This window comes from Apteryx rowi, unplaced genomic scaffold (genome assembly GCF_003343035.1).
Source record: "Apteryx rowi isolate R43461 unplaced genomic scaffold, aptRow1 scaffold_542, whole genome shotgun sequence".
In the NCBI taxonomy this organism is placed as follows: domain Eukaryota; kingdom Metazoa; phylum Chordata; class Aves; order Apterygiformes; family Apterygidae; genus Apteryx; species Apteryx rowi.
This window is the reverse complement of record NW_020450808.1, coordinates 221,862-244,466: the sequence shown is the minus strand read 5'-3', so window position 1 is coordinate 244,466 and position 22,605 is coordinate 221,862. Positions and strand designations below refer to the sequence as shown.

Sequence of the window (22,605 nt, the reverse complement as noted above, 5' to 3'; positions counted from 1 at the left end):
GGGGGGAGAGAGAGAAACACAAAACAAGCGTTAGTGGGGGCCGGGCAGGCGCCCTCACAGCCCGGCTCCGAGCGGGTCCCCCCCGCAGCGCTGCTCCGAGGTGACGGGCTTGGACCCACCGGCTCGGGAGCGACTCTCCGGCCCGGTGCGGCGGGCTGGCCCCGCCGCCTCAGCCGTGCTGCCGGTTTCTAACTCTTCCAGGCTGCCGCTTTGGGTGCAGCCCGGGGAGGCTGCGAGTGCCCCGTTCTGCACCCGGCCAGCGCCCTTTGGGGCTAAGAACTGGAGGCAGTGCCGGAGGAGCATGGGGACAAGGCTGGCCACCTACAACCTGCACGCAAACGGCCCGCCTCCCCCCCAAATACCCACGCCGCGGGAGCAGTTGCACAGGCACCTCCCGGAGGGCCGGGCTGCCAGCGCGGGTCCCGGACGCCCTGCGGGGGCCGCGCCGTGGGGCCGCCCCTTCCCCTTCCCCTTCCCCGGGGCCGGGCCCGCGCCGCCGCCGCCGCCCTGTCCATGGTGCTGAAACTGCGCCGGCGGGTCCTGCCCTGTGCACCGCTACTCGGCCTCTGGCTTCGCAGCTCGGCAAAGCCTCTCCAGTTTGCAAGCTGCGGAAGAGCGTGACCCTTCCCTTCCCTAGCTGGACGTCATGGTCCTGGGGAGATGAAGCCACCCCAATAGAGCAGGAGCCCAGATTAGGAAAAGGCAGAAATCAGTGCTAGAGAAAAGGGAGGCCCCTGGGAGATCCTGCGGGGCTCTGCCTTCCCTTTCCTCTAGCACTGATTTCTGCCTTTTCCTAATCTTGGCTTCATTTTTCCATCACGATGCAGCAGCCCTTCCCAAAGCAGTTTCCCGAGTTCTGACCTACAACCATTCTCTTGGCATCAAATAGACAGGGAGGAACTGAAGTCTGTGTACTGTGACACCAGCCCTTCCCACAGGGATGGCACCATCCTCAGAGGCCTCAGCCATGGCTACAGCAGTGGGAGAACGTGGCTGTGGTGCCGTTAGCTCCAGGTGAAGCTGCTCAATAGAGCTGAGACCTGCAGGGAAAGCTGCCATTCCTGCACACACAGGGATTCTGCTGTTGCTTAGCAGCATGGCGAGTTCCCTTAGGTTTGATCAGAGGTGAGCTAGGGTGGAAGCTGGACAACATTCCTGAGGGAGAGAAAAAAATAGAAAGGTTGATGTTTTTTCTCCCCATATTAGTATTTCTCCTGCCTGGTGGCAAGGAGCCCTCCTGCAAATCTCTGCCCTTTTGGTTGTGGTATAAAGCATATGACTGGATGTTAAATATTATAAGTGCCAAGGCCTGGTCAGGACCTATGGAGATATTACAGGCTTGACAATTAGGATTAAATGATACTGTCTCACTCCTTAAGCAGAGAAAAGGGAAGAGGGACTCAGCAAGTGCACCATGGTGATTCCTTATGTATCCTGAAATCAAGTGAAAACACTAGTTAACGCTGCTGGCCTTTGAATCCAGCTCCTAGTCTCTCTGCTGGAAAGGGGAGTCACTGAGCAGAGGTGACTCTCCTAAGCCTTCTCCAGACTATGGTCCCAGGTGACCTGGATGTTAGCAAGTGTGTTTCAACAAGTGCAGGTTTAAAAGGCTGGCAAAACATAATGCCTTTGGAAGGTATGCCCTTGCTCCATCCTTCACACTTCTCTCAGGGGAGGTCATGATGAAATAACACCTTATTAAAGATGGCTAGTTTTTTCAACATTAATAATGCATAGTACTGCATAAGAAGATTCACTCATTCTCCCTAGCATGAGCGCTTTTAGGTAAACAAAGCCACTTAAACTGAGTATCTTCCAGGGCTTGCCACTTGTAGACAACTCTGCCTGTGTGCATGTATGTTTGCACTATTGTGTAAGTATACGACCACCTAAATCTTGAAACTGCTGAGCTGCTTAGATGCCTAAATCCTCTCAGAACTAGTAAAATAGGCACCTTCCCCCTGTTTTCTCTCTGACTAATGGATACAGGCTGATGTCCAGCTGCATAAAACAAGACTGCATAAACAAGTGCTTGGCCTTCTTTTACATGGGGTTTAAAGTTGAGAGACTTCAGGAGCTGAGAGACACAGGTTCAACCCCTTTCCCTAAGAGAAATTGAGCGTGTTTCCCATGTGCTAAGAAAATCCCCCCAAACCATCACAGCAGTCTGTCCTGTATGGGTGTGTCTGTGACTGTACTCTTGTTCTCCACTTTTGCTGCCCCACTTTGCACAAGTAAATTCAACTTAAGGAGCAATTCACTAGGGTAGGGAGAAAGAAAGCAAAATGAGCGTGTCTTGATAACCTAGATAGGCACAGGAGGCATGGGCATGGGTCTGGTCTCTGTTCCAAAAAAACGTTAAAAATGAAGTCTTTACATATAAATATATGTATGAATATATAAATATATTTAATAAAATTACCCTCAAATCCCATAGTAACACCTTTTTTTGTAACATACAAAGTAAATATTAAATCATGACTCAGTTTCATTACTGATGTTAGCTACTAGTATATAAGGTGTTAGAAAATCTGCTAGACTTTTCCTGAACATTTTTCACCAAGTCAACAAAAATTATTGATAAACTTTTAGAAGGGAACTTGACATTTCAGCTCTGTTCAGTACTCAGTATTTTTCTTTTATTCTGTATCAGAAAGGAGTGGCCTTTTCTGGGAACTCCCTTGCTACTTAATATTGTCCTTTAGCATGTTCCTTAGACTGCAGCCTCTCTCTCTCTGTAGACCTGTTTGGTTAATGTATTTTCCTCCTTTTGTCTTTGTGGGAATGAAGGAACCTCTAATTATTATTATTATTGCAAATTTGAGTGTTAATTTTTTATTTATTCTCATTGAAAATGTTAAGAGCAGGTTATAATAAAGGCAAAATAGAATGTGTATCCATATTTTAATAACACATTATTCAGCATGTTTTTCAACATTCTAGCAGTTGCACTTCAACAGGTGACACAATAGGTGGCATATTAGCTTTTCTTGGCTTGTTTTGCTTTAAGGTGTTAAGATTACTGGGCCTCACACTTGAACTTCTGCTCCGTGCCCAAGGAGAGATCGTCCACCTCTGTATGTGAAGGAACTGATGGCCTAGAGGCTTTGCAGGAACTAGTCTGTTTCAGTGTTTCCTGCTCACTTACCTTGTTAAGCAGAGTTTCTTGACTCTGGAATGGAGCCGATTCATAGTGAATTAGGGAGCAATTCAAATATAAAGTAAGGAGCCATTTTTGTCTGTTTTCATTGACGTGAAAGTGCACTTGTTACAAATCACTTTTGGCTAGACTCTTTTGGGAGAGGAGATATTTTTAGAATTAAAATGGCTTTCCAGAGACTTTAGTTGAACTTAGTTTTTTTGGGTTTTTTTGTTTGTTTTTTGTTTTTTGTTTTTGTTTAATATCAGCAATGTTCTAGTATATGCTGTATTTTGTCCTTTAGTGAAACCTTAAAATGTAAACCTATGTATACTTTTAAAAGAACGTATTTTAAGTAGCCATACTTTGAAGTCAACAATGCAAGGGAAGTTTGGGGCAACAGCTTTCCTGAACTCTTAAATATTTGTATTCTTTCAACCTTAGTTACTCACAGGTGTGAGTAACTTTTCTTAATGGAACTATTAGTAATTGATTTCAAATAGAAGATCTAGATTCAAGGCTGATGGAAGGCAGAATAAACCAGAGTCTTCAAACATGTAAAACTAACCATAGAGCTGTGTGGAGCAGTCCGTAGAGCATTAACTTACCCTACATGCAGGGGATGTGTGTTGGTACTTGATTTTTCATAAACATGGATAACAATGCGTTAATTCTCTGGTAAGAATTTATTTTGTGTAAGCCCAAGGCTATGTCACTTACATTGTCAGAATGTAATCTTTCAGTATGATATACACCCAAAGCCTAAAGCATAAGGCTTCTCTTAGTCCTTTGCCTGAGAATGAAGTTTTCCCTGCTAAAACTTGTGCTAAGACATTGCATTAAATTAGGAGTTGTGCTTGAAAAAGTCATTGTAATTGTTAGAGTTGGCTTAACACTCAGTGCAGTCAGAATTGTTTACCATTTGTCTCTCTGCTTAGCACTTTGAGAATTTTTACAGCTCCATAAGGTTGTTTTCTAGGGCAGTATAGTTTCCCAGGCTCAGCCCATACTAAATATATATTCTGCAAAACTATCAGCCTCTGTTTCTTTTCTTTACACAATGATTGCTTTTATACAATACTATGCCTTTGCCAAAATTGCAGATCAGTATGGGAATATGTGGATCTATATGCAGCTTACATCTGAAGCAATAATGAAAGGTATCATTTCAGAGAGTGGCGAAACACATTTCTTCATATACATCAGAGACACTGTCTTTGGAAACCAAAGAGTCAATCCACAGTTGGCGTGAACCTCCAGATCTATTGAGTTGTCCAAGTCAGCATCTACTCTGAAGTCTCTGGAAGTCTGGAAATTAGCCTCTGCTGTCTCCACTCACAACCCTGTTTTCTTTCTACTCCTACATATCATGTCTTTGTTACTTCAAAGGAAGAGGAAGCTTAAAGAAAAATAATCTTTGAGGTGGAATTAGATATTAGAAATAAGGCGATATTTTCCAGTGATAGGTCTGAATGCCAGGTTTCAGAGCGTCAGAGTCAGCTCAGTGATGGCTCTGCTCCATGTCCTGGCCCTGGTGCAGCTGAGGCATGCAGGTACTTTGATGTTTCTGAGCCTTCTCACTGGGGTCTGTGGCATGACTCATGCACTCGAAACCCTTGGTGACTCAGAGTTTCTGGCAGATTGACAGAAGACCCAGGAAGCCGGCAACTTGGGCAAAGACTGTCTACTCAGAAATTGCAATATGACGTACACAAACAGGAAATCTCTGATGGAGTATGGCTGCATTAAGACACTATGCCATTCATTTTATTTGCCCTGTTTGGCAAATTGAAGTCCCACTATATTCTAGTTGATGCTCTTGCCTTATATGTGTCAATAAACAGTTAAATATGCAATGCCAATTACATTTTTTAATCAAGAGGCTCATGTACAGCTCTAATTCTATCCTCCTTTTTTTTTTTTTCATAAATCTTTGAATTATTTGGAACCATTAAAAACCCTACAGTTTTGGACTGATTTTTTTTTTTTAAAGAAGATCTCCCATTAAGGCAATATTCTGTTAGTATATGTCCCAATGACATTAGAAAACCTATAGCAAAGATCTGGGCAAAAAGCAGACCAGAAAAAGATAATCTAAGTACAAAGATTTGTGAGTTTCCAGATCACGGGATGACAAACTGCTAAGTAACCCTCATTACCGGCTTCCAGCAGGTGTCACTGTGTACCTACAATTTGAATGGGGAACCTAATCAGTTGAGGATTAATAATGTTACATGCTAAAGCAATATCCCTCCCCTCCCTTGTTCCTTCCCTTCCTAGTATTAATCCTCTTCTCTGCCCACAACGCAAATTATATGAACTAAAGCAGGAGACTACAAATATTTTCCTCTTTTCATGATTAGTGAAGGAAAAAAAATTCTTCACAGTGTCAATGTTACTCAAGAGAGACATATCCAGTCATGACCTGCAGGGATATTCCTGATATTGTGGGTCATGATATAACTTAATTATTGCAGATAGGTGCTTGGTAAGTAATAAATATAGTCAAATTAAATAAGACTCCGAAACTGATATGAATGCAATTTTTTGATCTAGAAAGTATTTTGTAGTTATATTCCAGAACTGATTCAGAAAGAAAGATTAATGGAATCAATCTGGAACCAATGTTCCTGAACAGCTTGAATTTTCAGAATAGTTCAAAGTGAGTTTGAAAGCCTGGTTGCAGAGTAATATTCTAGCTTGACGAGATTGCTGAGGAAGCTACTGGGACTTCTGCCATTGACTTGACTGTAAGTAGAGTCAGATTTTTGACCTCAGGAAGTCTGGAGGAATTTGAGGAATTATGTAGCCATATTAAAAGGCTGATGGGAAGAAATATAATATAACTCACAGGATGTGACAGAGAACATGGGAAGGTATCTCAGCTAAAATGCGCTATGCTATAATTCCTTTGAAAAAGAAGAACAAAAGAATAAAGAGCAGGCAATGAGAGAGCGCTGAAGGGTAAGATTAAAAAGAGTTGTATAAGAAATGAGAATATTCTAGGCTGATAAATGTTAGCAGGAAGAGCAAAACCTGTATTTTCTTATTACAGAATAGTTTGAAGTGCAGCTAATATTTCTTCAACATATTAAAAAAGACCTTTGAATGATGATGGGAGGAAGAGGAAAACATCCAATAAACTTCATGCTTGTTTAGGAGTAGATTTACAAATGGTATCAGTTTCCAGGTCTCCTCTGAAGCCATAGATACTGAGTTACAGGTTATGGGTACTGAGGATCTGTCCTCAGTTTTGGGGAAAGGCATGTGATGTGTTCCTGTGAAACCATGTGTTTCCCCTGCCTGATGCTGAGAGAGACAGACACTCCCTTCTGCAGGCTAGGCCTCCTCCTCTGACTACTCTGGGGCTCTTTGCCATGTTTCCCTGTATTCAAAAATACAAAGTACTTTGCTGTGGATTCAAGTTGAATTCTAGGAGTCTTAGACTGAGAAGAAAAGTCCAGATGGCAAGAAATTGAGATAAACCTAGTTTTATATCCCACCTTTATGCATTATTGTTCAAAAGTCATTGACAGATCAGATTTGTGGCAGCCCCCCAAATTACCCTACTGTTTCTAAAGACTACGTCCTTCTCCTGGGCAGTTGAAATGTCCCTCCTAACCTCCTTTCTGCAGTTCATTTCAAATTTTAAACTACAAATGTCCGAACGCTGACAACACAAAGTAGGACTGAAAGTGTCCTGTCTGCAATAGCCTGTACTTACTTCTCTGATCTGTAACAGCTTAAACTTATTGCTCCTGATGATTTGGAAAGGCTGGTAAGAATCCAGTGAAGTTAGGCTTTTCTTTCTGTTTAAGCGTGTCTGCTTATAAGCCAGTACGGTATGTAAGAGAGAGCACAGCTTCTTCGTGAGTCTGAAACAGTTTTACAGTCTGATCATGCTACTGTTGATCGGGTAAATCATTCAAGCAGATGCTATTTTACTTAAATGATGTGCATGCACTTACCCCTGCAGGGTCTGTATGAACACAATAGACACAGCACAGTGACAAAAGCTAGTCTGTCATAAAAATAGCAACCATCTTCCAGAATCAAATATTTCAGTGAACTTGAAGAAATTCCAGTTTGAAGAAACGTCCTTGGCATTTAAGAACATGACTCATTTATCAGTCTTCTGACTGGAGAACTATCCAGCTATTCTATGCCAAATCTTCCAGAAGCTCTAGGTATAAACTAAAATCCACTCTTTTACCCTCTTATTTAGAACTCATATCACATGTTGTATATGCCACATTTATTGACATGTAGATTTCCAGGTAATTTGGATCATTAAATAGAGCAATAATTTGCAAGTGAAAAAACAGGACAAAGGGACAGAACAGAGCAACTCAGCCCTGGCCCAATCTTAGTACCTGTATGAACCCGAGTACAAACTCTGAGTACCAAAATCCACAGAAATTGTGAGTGCCACACACTAAATTCTAAATTCCAGGATTGATAAGGAGTCCCTAAAAGGAGATTCCCTTCTACAGAGACATCCCCCCCATAAGAATGTTTGTGTTTAAGCAAACTGGTTTGGTAATCAAATGAGAAAACCATATGTTTTACAAAACCCAGTGCTTCAATGCAAGAAAATTAATACTTTCTAATATCATAATCCTTCTACCCTTCATAATAAATATCAATTATTTTTCTATTCAGGAACAAATACTTTATCTCATTTAGATATAAGTCTGATCTGCTGTTCTTGTTCTTGTTATCTTGAAGGTAGCAGTTAAGTTGAAAGAATCAGTCCTAAAGTAGGTCACACAAGATGTCTCTGGAAATATCATAGCTACTTCCTGAAATTAGGCCTTGTTCACAAATGAAACTGAACAGGTAATGAAACAAAATTGAGCCCCTCCTTATTCTACATGAATTATTCAGCCTATACCTGACATCTCTAGACTCCTGAGAGTAATTTTAATCTTTCTTATGGGTGTAACTAAACACTTGCAACAGTGAACCAGGAAAATTGATATGACATTTTGTAAGAAGATCATCAGTGGGCAGTTCCTCTTTTGCTGCAGTCTGTTACTGCCTTTAACAGTAGATATGAAATTTTAGATTAGCTTTATTTGGAGAATACTGTAAGTATAATACTGAGGACAGCTAGCCTCCTGGGCTGATTCCAAACAAATTTGGTGGTAGAATAAGATATCAAAGTTAAAGATATCAACATCTAAGTTCCTGCAAGTTTCATTAGGCTCAGTGCCCAGTATAGGGAATGGCTATGGGAAAGGCCAGGCCTTTGTAGACATCAAAATCAGTCAATAACCAGGCACAGATCCACTGGAAACCAGGCTTCACCAGTTCACATGTTCACAGATCATTGTCATTTCACAAACTTTCCCCTTCAGCATATCTTCTGGACCTGCCTCAGGGTTAGGTTTTTATGCCTGTGATGAAACATACGTTCCTTATACTGTATTCTATGTAAGTAAGGTGCTTTCTTTCCCTGTGTGGGCTCTGGGAGATGTATGATGATCTCTCCTCCACATTTCCTGGCTTGGCAAGGCTTTGACTTTGACCTGCTCTGAACAGGATGCACATAACTATCACCTAGCAACCTGGAGCTGGATTTTGAAATTAAGGTATTTGTAGTAGGACTTACTTCCATTCTTTTTGCATCTTTCTTTTGACTCAATGAATGAAGATGATTTATAAAGAACTGTAAACAAAAAGGAATGAAGAGCAGCTCTGTTATGACATGGAAGGGGTCAACAATGTGCAGGACTGAGTAGGCTTTAAATGGATTGAAAGAAACATTTCTATTCCTCCAGTGTCTCTTAACTTGTTCTGGAAAGAATTTGCTATGAAAAAATGTGTATGTGATTCATAACTTCTGCCTCTTTGCACCGCTCATGGGAAACGTATCAGGTAGCATGCATTGTATACAAACAATAAGGGAAGGGAAAGGAATAAATTACTTTCTCTGTCCACTACAGCAAAGTAGAGCAAGGAGGAATGGATTTAAACTGGAAGCAGGGACATTTAGGTTAAATATGGGTTTTAAACAGTAGGATAGTGAAGCACTGGAGCAGGCTGCCTAGATTGTGGAATCTGCATGACTGAGATTTTTAAAGAGCAGATGAGGTATACCTGTGCCAGGAGGGCTTGGGGGTGACTGACCCTAGCAGAATGGGTCAGATGGCACTATCCAGCTCCCACCTGGATCTGCCTTCAATGATATTGTACCCTACATCATCCTCCTGGTCACTGGAAGGATTTGCTGCTTAGGGTGGAGTAGCCCATATCTGTGACCCAGACATGACTTATCCTGGCAGTTTGGGGCTCCTCTGGCACTCTGAAAGTCCTGACAAATCTGAGGTGGAAGTGGCAAAAGCAATGTTTCTTGCTTTTTCTTATTCTGCGCCAGTGGACATGAGGTGTATTGGAAATAAAATAGGGTGTGATGGGAACACATTGTGCTCAGGTGATCTCTATCAGCCTCTAGAAGGAAAAAACATAGATCAGAACAACACTAACTATATTATCACTCTGGGGTTGGTGATGCACAAAGACACCACATTTTAGTTTTGTATTTTATTGGAAATCATTTAGCTTCATCAGTCTAGGTGTGAGAGACATACTATGGGGTAAAGGTTAACTCCTCCTGTTTCACAGATGCTGAAAATAGCTGCTTTTTTGAGAAGAGGCTTCCAGGGTTTTCCAGAGAGGAAGGGCTGCTTATCTTCTCCAGTTTCCCTTATCTAAACTGTTGATTCTTGTTGGTGGAAGGCTATCGTAGATTAATAGGTTTATATCAGATATCATATTTACATCATATATTTATAAATCATAAATTATCCATATCTTAAATCAGTTGATTTAGAATCTAGGGTGAGTGGGGAATTTAGTAGCCAGCATGACATTTTGTTACACTTAAAAAAGGTCTTCCTGTATTAACGAAAACACAGTTTGCAGTAATTCAGGCCAGGCTAGATTGTTTTGCTGAAAAATTTCTGAAATTAGTATAAAAACAGGTTATCTTTTGTTTTTTATATTCATTAAATTCCTTTTCTGACAGTAATATCCTAATCAGCCCAAGATTCTGCATTTTTTCATTTCAAAGGTACACAGTTAAGAAGGAAGTTTTAGGGCTATTTCAAAGGTAAAATATGTAAATCACTAAATTGGAAAAACACATGACTGCAAATTATTACAAATTATCCCTGAGGACTAGATAAATTGAACTTCATTAATATGCAAGTAATCCACCCGTTAATGTGTAATACATTATTATTTTGACAGCTTTTGCAAAAGAATGCCCTCTGATTATTGTCTGCACAGCTATTATTGGCTCATAGACAACACTGAACAATATATGTATCTGTTCTCAGAACTGTGTTTCTAGACGTGAAAGAAAAATCCTTTATGAATTAAAAAGAATTATTCTTATAATTATTCTTATGCCATGCGATTATGGAACAGTTTTTAAAAAGATCCTGTGATGAGCTCTCTTTGTTTCACAAAAACGCAGAATAGTTGAGGTTGGCAGGGACCTCTGGAGATTGTCTAGTTCCATGCACTGCTCAAAGCAGGGTCACCTAGAGCAGTTGCTCAGCATCTTGTCTGGTCAGATTTTGAGTATTTCCAAGGATCTCCAAAACCTCTCTGGGCAACCTGTTCCAGTGTTCGACCACTCTCACAGTAAAAAAACTTTTTTCTTTTTGATAGAATCATTCCTGCATAAACCATATTCATCTGTTCTTACATTCATGCATGATGCTACCGGTCAAAGTATATTATTACTTTTTAAAGGAGCTAAATTTAATGGTTTGAATTGTCTGGCACACACTAGTGTACACAGGACATTCAGATGGGACTTGGGGGAAGAAAACCCTAAACCAAATGTGGAAGGCCTCTGCAAGGCTGCATAAGGATAGTAAGCAAGCGGTTAGAGTGAGAATGACTCTCCTATACTGTTTTTAGCTTTGCTAGTGGCCTTTTGTGTCTCCCTGAGCATGTGTTTTGGGGCCAGGTCTGCTAAAGGGTGTTCTCAACATGCAGTACTCCACCTTGGCTTCCAGCCAAACCCACAGGTCTGAACTATGCACCTGGGGCTTCCCCCTTACAGTATAAGGACAGAGCTAGATATCCAAATATATTATCCTCCAAATCCCATCATGCCTCAAGGAGACAGGAAACTCCCAACACAGGAAACAGGCCTTATGATGCATCCCTTAGAGGGAGTTATGGGCTTGATTTGGCATTGCAGGGATGTACCACCCTTCATTTGGGAGTCACTGCCTCAGACTCACCGCTAGATCTAGATGTCTGAAAGCTCTGTTGCTACCGTATTTGTTGGAAATACAGGAGATACAGGTCCAGATTTTTCTTCTGCTGTGAATTTGTATGGGTTGATCTCCTTGACTGGTGACCTAGACACTGGGTTGCCAGTGAAGGTCTGTCAGTCTCAGCTTTCAGAAGTGTTCTCCCTGGCATGGACCTGGCCGACCAGACTAGGGGAAGGAGGAAAACTTCCCAATTTCACTCTAAGGGAGCTAGATCCCAATGGATTTCAGTCTGGGACTCACTGAATACCTAATAGAAAGGAAAATAGAAGTATCTCTTGATGAAGGGACAGCAACTTGCATCTCTGCTTGGGAAGTACTTTAAACACAAAGAGTCGCTACCTCCTCTGTAGTCCAAGGGATATTAAATTATTATACAACAAAGAATAATTTCAGCAAAAGGGAAGGAAGGGACACCTGCTGTCCTACTCAAGGATATATTGCAGTAAGTAGTTAGGTTATCCTTCTGGGGTATGTGGTTTCAAGTCACCACAGGGGAAGGTTTTGAACCTGGACCTCCCATAATTTGGGTGACAGGAGTATGTGCTAGGCTATCAGATGTAAAAGGAGTCACTCTCCTGGGTCCGGACAGGAAGGCCTAAGAGAGTTTGAGTCTGCGATCGACAAATGAAAGGAGATGTCTTTCTTGTAGCTGGAAGTTAGGTATCTCTAATGTTATCTGGTATTTCTGCTGATGGCCGTCTCTCCAGAATAGTGGCTTTCTGAATTCTACTCTTATGCATTCAGTTCTGCTCACACGTTATACAGATTCCTACTCCCTAACTCAGAACTGTGGATTCTAGCAGGCAACGAGGCACCTAACCCCAGCACGCTCTCATGCTGTTCAGTGGAGTGACCACATCCTGTTGTGGATCATGCTGTTTGTGCCTAAGTCTTTTAGATATGAGAATATTTATTTAATAGAGCTATTATAATGTTTGTTTTGTATTCCAGTCCTGTATTTTTCACTTCCAACTTCACATTTGTATTCTGTTCCACCTCCCACACCCAATATAGAAAACCAAAGGTGCTTTAACTGATTGACAGATTCATGCCCTGATGAATGTAAATCCTCAAAGGCAAAATGTTCTTGCTGAAGTAACATGTGCTATCAGATGAGCATGTTGAAAGGGAGCACTCTAACACGCAAAATAACTAGTACAGTCTTTGTCAAAGCATAAATTACCCTAATAAGTGTTACTGACCTTGGTATGGAGTAATCCTGAAAAACTGCCTCCTGTGCTCCACAGTATTTTCCGAGTTCTGAAAGCAGCCATTAGTGAAACAAGATCTTCCTTGGAGGAATTCTCTTGCAAACAACAGAAACCACTTCCAGCTTCAACCTGACCTCTCTGTAGCAAGGCTGACGGGCCTTGGTCCTCCTAGTAGGTCTGCTTAGGAGACAGGCCCCAATGGACACTGCAGGTCACAGAAGCTTTTAGGACTGATAACAATCTTTAAAAATATGCAGGAGGAGCCCTTTCTTAACTAATAAAAATACTTTAGGGACAAGGTATATCCTTGTAATAATGGATACATGGTCAAGAAAAAATTTAACAGCACAGAAGACTATTGAGAAATAATGTTCTTCAGCTTGTCCTAGGGATTACTTTGCTTACCTGTAAAATCAACTGCATATTATTTTACCTCATTATCTTGATTTAATCTGTAAGTATTCTACAAAATAGCCACTCTTTTCCCTACCTAACGGTATATTGTGCTATCAAAGAAGTTGTCAATAAGACTAGATTCTCATAATTTGGTGGTGACAATACCCTGTAATTTTTCCATTTCACAAAAGAAATCTGGTTCCAGTTGAAAAAATGTTGCTCATGAATAAAACAGATCATCAAACATATCTCAAACGTTACATCTACTCAAAAAAATAACTACATCTGTCAAAGAGGAAGAGCACTAGCTGCCAAGCGATTCAGTCCACAGCCGTACAGTTTGCATCCCTTGACTGTCTCAAACATAACAATTAGATAAAATGTGACTATTAAAGACTATGTTTCATCCTATTTAACCAGGCACAACACCTGTTTAAAAGAACAGCAAGAGTGTGTTCTTGGTATAAATTACTGTTTGGTTTGCTTCTAACATCCTGTGACACAACTATAAGCTTTAAAAGACATACAAATGCTAGTGTGACTAAGTATGAAAAACAGGCTTCACTGAATAAACATTTCTGACATGGAAACCTACTTGGGAGAGATTATACTGACTGAAGAGGGTGAGTAAATTTATTAATATTAGGACTTGTCCTGCTCTTACAAAAGATAATGACAATATCTACTTTCAGTGTTAACAGTACCAGCAATTAATAACTGACAGCACTTACACTGCACTTATCACCTGAAGATCCTACAGTGCTTTACAAAGCAGAGCAATCATGCAGCTGGCACATTGCTCTTTGCAAACAACATCTTTTACGAATTTTGACCTTTCTGGCGTCATTTGTGAATGGATCCCTATTTCATCACACAAGTGATGATTCGCAGCAATTGTTGAATAATTTAGCTGAGCTGTGCTTGGTCAAGAGTGGCTTGCACATTATATGCAGTTGATTGATAGGCAGTTGATGGAATAGTGTTTGACATCTCCAAATTCAGAAAGGATTTCTGTAGAGGTGAAATTTGCCACACGAAGGAATAAAACAATGCCATGCTTCCCTTGGGTTGCTCCTCCAGACAGACAGTGTCCTTGTGGCCATTTCAGTTTCTGCACTGTCTCCCACACAGAACTCAGATGGGTAGGATTTGGGGGCAGGAAGGCAATGCTGATGCAACTGAGTCTCATTTGGGTACTCACAAGATTTCAGGCTAAAGTTGATGTTTAAGGAGGCTTAATAGTTGCGCTCTGCCTTTCCTGGGCGCACACATTCTAATTTCACGTTATGCTTTTCTTTGCCCCTCTGTTCCATGACTTGGGGAACAGGCAAAAGAAAGCTCTCACTGGTAGGACAGTGTCAGCAGGAGCTGGAAAAGATTCTGTCCTATCTGCACTTGCCCAGTCATATATTGATTCTAGGTGTATTATTCATGTAACCAAATCTGGAGCCCTTACGCTTTAAAATCATAGTTATGTTACATTAGGGAAACACAGTGAGAAGGGTCCTATCCAGAGGTAACCTGGGCATAAATTGAAATGTGGCATTTCTGTGGAGAGCATTCTCATTCTCTTCTGAGGAACTGATAGCAACGAGCTCTGTTAATAGGATTTTAGCCAAATGTTGTCATTAGGAAAATATTAGGTGACCTATCTGCAACCTCTCATGATCTTTCTCCTCAGTGCAATGTTTCTGGGGTGTTTACTTTGTTTAACTGGCATAAAGTACTTCAGGAACACAGGAGAATGTGCCCATGTTGACTCTGGGTTAAATAAGTCCTTGTATTTTTGTGTTGAGACTGGTAAGAAGCAGTTTATTCACTCTTGCTTTTTAACACTTTTATAAAGCAAGATGCAAACATGTCAGAGGGAAAGGATTTTTAAGCAATGCAAATGGAGATTAGAAATAAACAACTCACAGGCTTCATTTAAATGTCATGAAGAGAATTTTAAAAAGCCTTTAAACTCTGCCTACCACTTAAATTTTTTTTTCTTGTAATTTAGTTGCTCTTTGAAAGCCTGTTCAAGAATAGATAAACCTAGTTCAAGTGTTCTGTTAAAAGATGTGCATTTTTCTTTAGTGCAATATATTTAATATTTCAATTTGTTTACTGTTTGGCATGTTGAATTAGATGGCAACTTAATGTCAGAAGCAGCCACTGCTCACATTTGGAAGCATCAGCTTCAAAAATTCACCTAAAGCTGAAGGGAACATGGGAATTAATGAGGACTGTAGAATCATTCTGATCAAAGTCCCGGTCAGTCAAGCAAATTTATAAGCCTAAACACATAGTTTGTCCTTAGGGATCAGCCTCACATATGGAAACATTGTGCCAGAAAGAATTTGAACTTTTTGCAGGCTTCAGTGTCACTGGGGAAAAAAAAAGAATTAACATGATCTTGTCTATTCTAGGAGTGTAAATGACAAACTGATCTTGAATCTTATGAACTTAGGTTAATTTCCTAAGACCTGGGAAATCCTGTGTCTTGATTTCCTGTCAGTAAAAATAAAAAGTGTTTCTTTCCTAAATTAAGTAAAGCTTGCAAATTATTTGTGTACCCCAGTCTTAGGGCCATACACGTTTCTAGACAGGTAAGTTTTCCAGCTTCCTATCACTAATACAGTCCTTGTAGATAAACTCCACTGACATCAATATTAAGCACGGGTTATTGATGCTAATAACAAAAATGACAACAACAATAAGTACTTAACTACTAGTAACATTGCTTGCATCTGGACACTTAGAATATTATTTGTTGATATGATTTACAAAGATTTCTCAGTCGTGGAGACATGTTCCATCAGAGTGTGCAGCCTCATACAAGAGCTTCCAYGTGACTGAAATTTCACCTCAGCTGAGCTTATGAAGAGGTTATAGAACAGCTTTCAGGCTGTCACTGCAGCCTGTGCTCGTAACCAGAGTTCAGAGCAACACAGATGGAGCTGCAGCATTTAGAAACATAAGCACAATATAAACTAAATGCCACAGATAACCAATGGGAGAAAGGAAGCTGGCTGCACTGGTGTTTAAAGAAATATGGACAGTAAGTGACCCTGAACCTTGCAATGTCATTTATCTCTGCAGATAAATCCCTCCACAGAGCAGAGAAATAATATGTCATGTCTGTTAGGTCCCTGATTCACTTCCGTGCACTGTGTTCTGAGAGACTTGGCAACAAACTGGCATGAGTGCAGGCAAGAGACTTAAAGGTGATCACCAAGCTGAAATGAAGGGTTCACCTGGGATGAATAATAGGATGACTAAATGAAAAATGGCTGAGGACATGAGCTGTGAAGAATTCAGTATATGGGCTTCATGAATACCAAGGGTTAAATTCAGGAACCATTATATCTGTGACAGAACTCCCTTTGCCTTCACAAGGGTCAAGAAGTCACCAGGCTTGGTGTGCTGAATGGTCAGATAACTAGGGATAATGACATGAAATGTTGAAAAGAAAGTATTTGGTTAATTATCAGAAAGTGGCAAAGCAAAAGTGGTGAAAGTCATTTAGGATTTTTGATGAGTGCATTACTGTGTGTAATTCAAATGAAATGGCCTCCAGGGAACAGATGTGCATTGGCTAAGGAGCTGGGACGGAGAAGCCTATTCTTGCTTTAACTTGTACGGCTGTACGACAGATATGGGCAGGGAATGCCTTTTTCACCCTCACTGCCTTTGACCAGATGGATCTATTCTTTTGACTGCTTGCCTTAATCTTTCTCCACTCTGGTGCTAAGTTAGTCCAAAAACCCCCACACTTTGTGGTTTCAAGAGTGCATAGCTTCACTGCATGTCTCAGCCATCACATTGCCTTCCCCACCATGCACTAGGGTATATCACTTTGTACCAAAGTTTTAATAAGATACCTGTCACTCTTGCTCCATTGAGCTGCACATGAACATGCTACTCACCATTAATAATGTTGGTTCACCCCTCAGACAGCTTTCAGGCTTATGACAAAATAGAGGATAGATAACCGTTGTTTTTAATTAAGGAAAATGGTTCAGCTCTGCAGTTTCACTAGAGAGGATTTAATGTAACACCCTAATAGATTTTAGTATTAAACTGTGTTTGGTTTCTTTGGTGTATCTTCTTTTGTTGACTACCAATAAAAATCATCTGAGGTAGCATCAGTAAAAATTGCAGATCTCTTCAGCTTCTAAACACCAAGAAGCATCATGTTTTCCCTCACCCTTTTACCACAGATTAGCTCTACAAAGTATGAATCATTTTTTATGAGTTAGATGGATGTGTTTAATTTGTTGTTTGAAAGCAGGCACTTAGAGGGAAGGAGGATCACCAGCTCCTTTGTCACTGTGGTTGCAACATGTTGAGGAACAGAGTGCAGAGGATGAGGCTCAGGAATAACAGAAAGCTACGTGAATAGAGATGTCTTGGTGACAAATAGTCCTTGGCTGTTATGTATCACATTAACACTTTCTTTCTGCTTCTTTCCAGACATGCCCTTTCCTCCCTCCTTCAGGACATTTGGATAACCCTGGATTTTGTCTTACCTTGAAAAACTGCTGTGCCGCTTTAATGTCCTCATTTTCATTTTGTAGGGTCTCCTTTGCTTGACAATTGTCTGCATGGTAGCGGTGCGTCCTAAAATAGAGCAAAAATTGCCTCCACATCGATCAAATAAAAGGGCTGTTCCTGAATCCAATTATACAGTGACCTTTCTTGGAAAAGCACTAGTTCTATTTAACGATGAAACAAAACCAGATCCCAGACATTGGGCTGAATGACAACAGCATAGAGATGGCTTGTCCTTACACCGATGGGCAAATGTCAGGGCCTCTTGCAGCTTGACGGTTGTTTCCTGCAGTTGCCGCAGTTCTGAAGACAAACAGGATTATCTGCCCTCAGATATCTGCAGTGCCTCATCCCCTGAGTATCGTGCCAGCTTAGAGATTAGATTTACTACTTTACGGGTTTTAATAAATTCAGAAGGAGGAAGAAAGGAACACAGTGGCTGAACACATGTCAAGAGAAGTAGGCTGTAACAATCATGGAGCACATTTTAGCATCCTACAACTAATGGACTTCATTTACAACTTGAAGTGAGAAACAATTCATGACATAGTTACGCTTTGCAGACAGTACCAAATAGAGATGCCTGTCTTAGGTCAGTGGTGTCTGTCAATCACATTTTTCCTAAACGAATGAACAGATGGTCTAGTGGTAATCCATCCAGCCCCAATGAAAATACCACATTAGCAGCAGCTATGTCTGCAGATAGAGGCAAACTAAATATAAAGACTAAGACTCCAGATAGATTATTAATAGATTATTTCTCTTAGCTTTACAGAGTACTGCCAGGCCTTTGCCTTCTATTTGTCAACATTCACTCACCATTTATTTTTCTGCACTTTGAAATATAGATGGAAGAAACACAGAAAATATTGGAAGGAAAATTGAATTATTGAGAACTTTTAATGCAAATAATTATTTAAACATTGTTTATAATTCTGGCCATTAGTAACCCTGTTATAATGAAAGCTAAGTGAACAATAGCATTCCTTGTGTGGGAAGGCATTCAAGAGCCTTTTAAAAATTCGTCCTGGAGATGGCAGAAATTCAAAATCATAAATATGTTAGTGCACCCTGAAAATAATCAGACTTTCAATGTATTCATGAACATTTCCAGTTCTAAGAATTTTATATTTTACATTAGTATTTTCTCTAGAATTAGCTGAAACTTCCACATGAGAAGTTACTATAAGTTGGCAACCAAGAGTGCTTCTCTTTTGAAAGTGTCAGGTAGGATATTCTAACTATTTTGAAAGTTTCCAACTTCTTCTTCAAGTTCAAAAACATGCCTAAACCAACATTTTTTTCTGCCAGGAGTCAAAAGCTTTGACAATTCAGCATTGTAGTTATAAGGTTTGTAGAGTGTCATCTGCAGTTATAGTGTCTCTTGTGAGAAGTGGTGCCTTGGCCATATTTCTGACTTTTTTTAAGAGGAATCCAATAAGTGCCAAGGAGAAAAAATAAACCAAAGAAGAATGAAAAAAACACTTTTCCCAGCATTTGACTTAACAAGCTGAATTGCACTAAAGATCACTGTCTATTAGGAAAGCTGTTGCATAAACTCTGATAATACGTCTGACTTTGGCAGAACTACTGCTGAGGTTTAAGTAACAACCTTCTTTTCTATCCTCTGACCAGACTTACTGTCACAGCTGCACTGTGTAGCTCAGCTTTTCCCTTTTCCTCTAAGAAGTTAGTGCTCTGATGTAGTCTTTTTTGTAAGGAAGGATGAAGATAGAGGATCTATTACTTTCCTATTTTATCCCAAGGGTGGGCTTTATTTCACCTGGCGCTGCAGCAGATTCCAAGAGAAGAGTCAGCTCCTTCTACACATTCAAGTATCTTGTCCAACCAAACGCTGTCTGCACAAAGCAGCACAGCCTGATGGTGGGAGGAGGAGAGATGCTGTAGGCTGCAAAGAGGTGCTTGAGATTGAGAGATCCTCCAACTTTCAATACAGAAGTGTGTATCTGTGAGACAGAGAGACTTTCTCCTACTTGCTAAAATAATATGCTCCTCTATTTTAACTTTGGCTGTATCAAGGCTATTAATACAGCTAGTTTTTTTTTCTGGCCTTTATGTTCCTGTTTCTGCAAAGTACTTTACTTTCAGTTTTTCTGACAATATAGCATTGTTCAATTCTACTGGGAGAAAAAAAATTGAAGATGTACTTATTACAATGAAATGTTAATTTATTTTTCTGTTGACAACACAGTTCCTATTGAAGATGACATATGTATGGCTCCTTCACTGAGCATGAAAATTTAATTTCAAAGAGGTTGTGGAGCAATCAGAAGATTGCTTGGTATGAAATTTGCAAAATTGTGTTATATTAGCTTTATCAGATCCTTTAGGCCAGGATTTGATTAATTTAGAAGAAAAATGACCCAAATTCTATGTCCTAAAAGCCAGATAATTCTATATTGTATGTTAGAATTTACTCTTTTGTTTAAAAAATGCTCAAAAAATAATGACCTCCCACTATGACACAGACACGAAAGTGAAGGTAAAATAAGAAAAGAAAATAAAGACAGCCTAGGCAGTAAGAAACCTGTTCACAGTGGGTCAATCTTGCCATCTCAGTGTGCTAATCTCACTTACTCAGGGAAAAGGCCAATGAAGCATTCCACATTTCTTCACATTGAAAAGTCATTTCTGTGTCTGTGAAAATAAGCTTCTGTTGTGAGATCCCTCCACCCTTAGACAGGAGCGGATGGGTCCCCCATTCCCCTTGCCCCAGAGATCGCCCCTGATGTCTATGATAATAGCATCTTAGTGTGAGGCAAACATGAAATCTGCTGGGAGAGACGGATTAAATGGGAAAACAATGAGATGAAAATATAGATTTATATCTAAATAATTAGTTCTATTTATTTCATCCTGAAATTTAGAGGGAATGCCTTATAATTTCTTGAGCACATTCACCAGTGGAAAGAAGGACAAACCGTATCTTTTGGAAGACAATTAGTGGTCTTCCACTTTAGGCCTTACGACACAAGTGTTAGGCTAATGTACCAGATAATGTGCTGGAGGACACATTCTGATATATTTCTTTTCATCTTGCAGTAGAGTCAGATTACTGTAGGGTCATCCCTTTTTTGCAATGTTGTTTTTTTCCATACTGTATAGCGGTGTTTTGGGGAAAGGAGTATTTTAAATTTACAGAAACAAATTTTTTGGTTTAGTTCTGGTTTTGCACTCCCCATTAGTGTGAACTTGAGCAAGTTTCTTTATATTTCTCTTTGTCTTGGTTTATCTGGCAAACAAAGATTCTCCTACTTTACATTAGAGCTGTATGGGCATAACCACTGATGCTTAAAATGCCTTCAAGTCTCACATCTTATGAAACCAGCCAGATTCCCCCTAACATTCCTCTCTTCCAACCCACAGAGAGATCTGAATCTTAGTTATTTCATCTTCTCTGTTGCTGCCTCTCTCCTGCTACATAATATAAAATAACAGGTTTTGGAATTAAAAAAAAAGAAAAAAACAGGTTTAATTTAGTCGCTGGTGACCAAGTGCATCTGGCACTTGGATCTGTGAAGGAAGAAAGACGTCCTACTGTTGCAATGTACCTGTGGGGACTTTGTGCTGAAAGAAGCCATTTGAGGACGCCCACTGGTAGGGCTCTCGTCCATCCCTTGTCATGTGATGTACACGTTGCTCCTTTCTGCTCCTTTCTACATTGCTCTGGGAGGAGGGGTTTTAAGCCTTGGGAAAGCAGAAGCTTGAGCACTCAGAAGATCTGATCTGAAATCCTGGATGAATCACCTTAAGGTAAAATGAGGTGTGTGTTTTAGGAACAGTAGTTGTTAAAGGTGAGGCTACTGTCTGTGCTCTTCTACTGTGTGGGTACCATTTTGAAAATGTCCTCCTTTTAAATTTCCTAAACTGACTTCCCTCATGAAAAAAAGCTCTATCTAACTCACAAAGGGCCTAAGGTAAGATTTTATGAAACATGAACCAAGTTTTCTTGTACTTCTCCAAAGTTCCTTGTAGTAGACAAATAGATCAAACTGTTGCCATATTTGATTTTTCTATTTGTCAAGAATATTTTGTGAATTGGAGAAGTGTATCCACCTTTCCTGACTTTCTACAAATATTCTATTTGGATAAGCTTTCCAAGCCATTTCTTTGATACATGCTAAAAACTGGAGACAGCCAGGGGATGTATAGAATGCTGAAAAGGTTAAATGGCAGGTGTGCAAAACACTTCCGTAATTTGCAGACTATATGAGAGACAATGATACATTGTTTTTATTACAAGAAGGAAAGAACAGAAAAATACTCTCATGAACCAGCTGTCTGTAGCCTTACTGTGAGTATGACTCATCTGCATTCATTTTTCTGGTATTAAACTATTTCACATTTTTATTCCAAACAATTTGTGACTTTTATGCCTGCATGCTGATATGCATTTCAATTGCTCTTTATGTTTTATGTATTAATAAATTCATCTAAATACTGCAACTTCAAATGAAGCTGTGCTGCGAGGAGTTAATGGACAAGCATTGACGTGACCAAGATTAGCTAAATGAGAATTGTTTTGCAGCACCTGAATCCTGAAGGATGGATAGGCTTATCAGAAATGGGAGCATAGCACTTTTCCAATCATAATCTCTAGCAAGATCCAGTTTGGAGAATCAAGATGCATGATTAAAGCACTATGAAATTCTCTCCAAAGTTCATGACATGATAGGTTTTTACTGGTTACTGAGAACTACCTCTTGCTATTTTGAGGACCATGGTGATTATAGGCACACGTGAGAAACTGCTATAATTATTATATGATGTTTTTGTTTCTCAAAGCCCACCCTTGCAATGCACTGAAGTTCATTAACTCAGTGAGTGCCTCATGAGACTCACACTGAATGAAAACTTTCAGATGTGCCTAAATATTTGGCAGACTGGGAGATAAGAACGCCTGTAAATCTGTAGCATACACAGCATCCTGTGGCAAGGAGTTCCCCAGTGTAACTATGCACTTGGCAAGGGAGTATCTCCTTTTGCTTATTTTGAATCTTGG

The 22,605-nt window shown here is 40.1% G+C and overlaps 1 protein-coding gene across 1 annotated transcript in view; it reads right to left on the bottom strand.

The window, feature by feature from the left end:
• Positions 1–17,680, bottom strand: part of RGS20 (regulator of G protein signaling 20) — a 42,097-nt gene extending 24,417 nt beyond the window's left edge. The window contains exons 1-2 of the mRNA XM_026081320.1: positions 17,561–17,680; positions 11,854–11,856 (exon numbers count right to left, since the gene is read on the bottom strand). Of these exons, the coding sequence (XP_025937105.1) occupies positions 11,854–11,856; positions 17,561–17,680 (123 nt within the window). The remainder of the gene's footprint in view (positions 1–11,853; positions 11,857–17,560) is intronic.
• Positions 17,681–22,605: the final 4,925 nt, after the last annotated feature.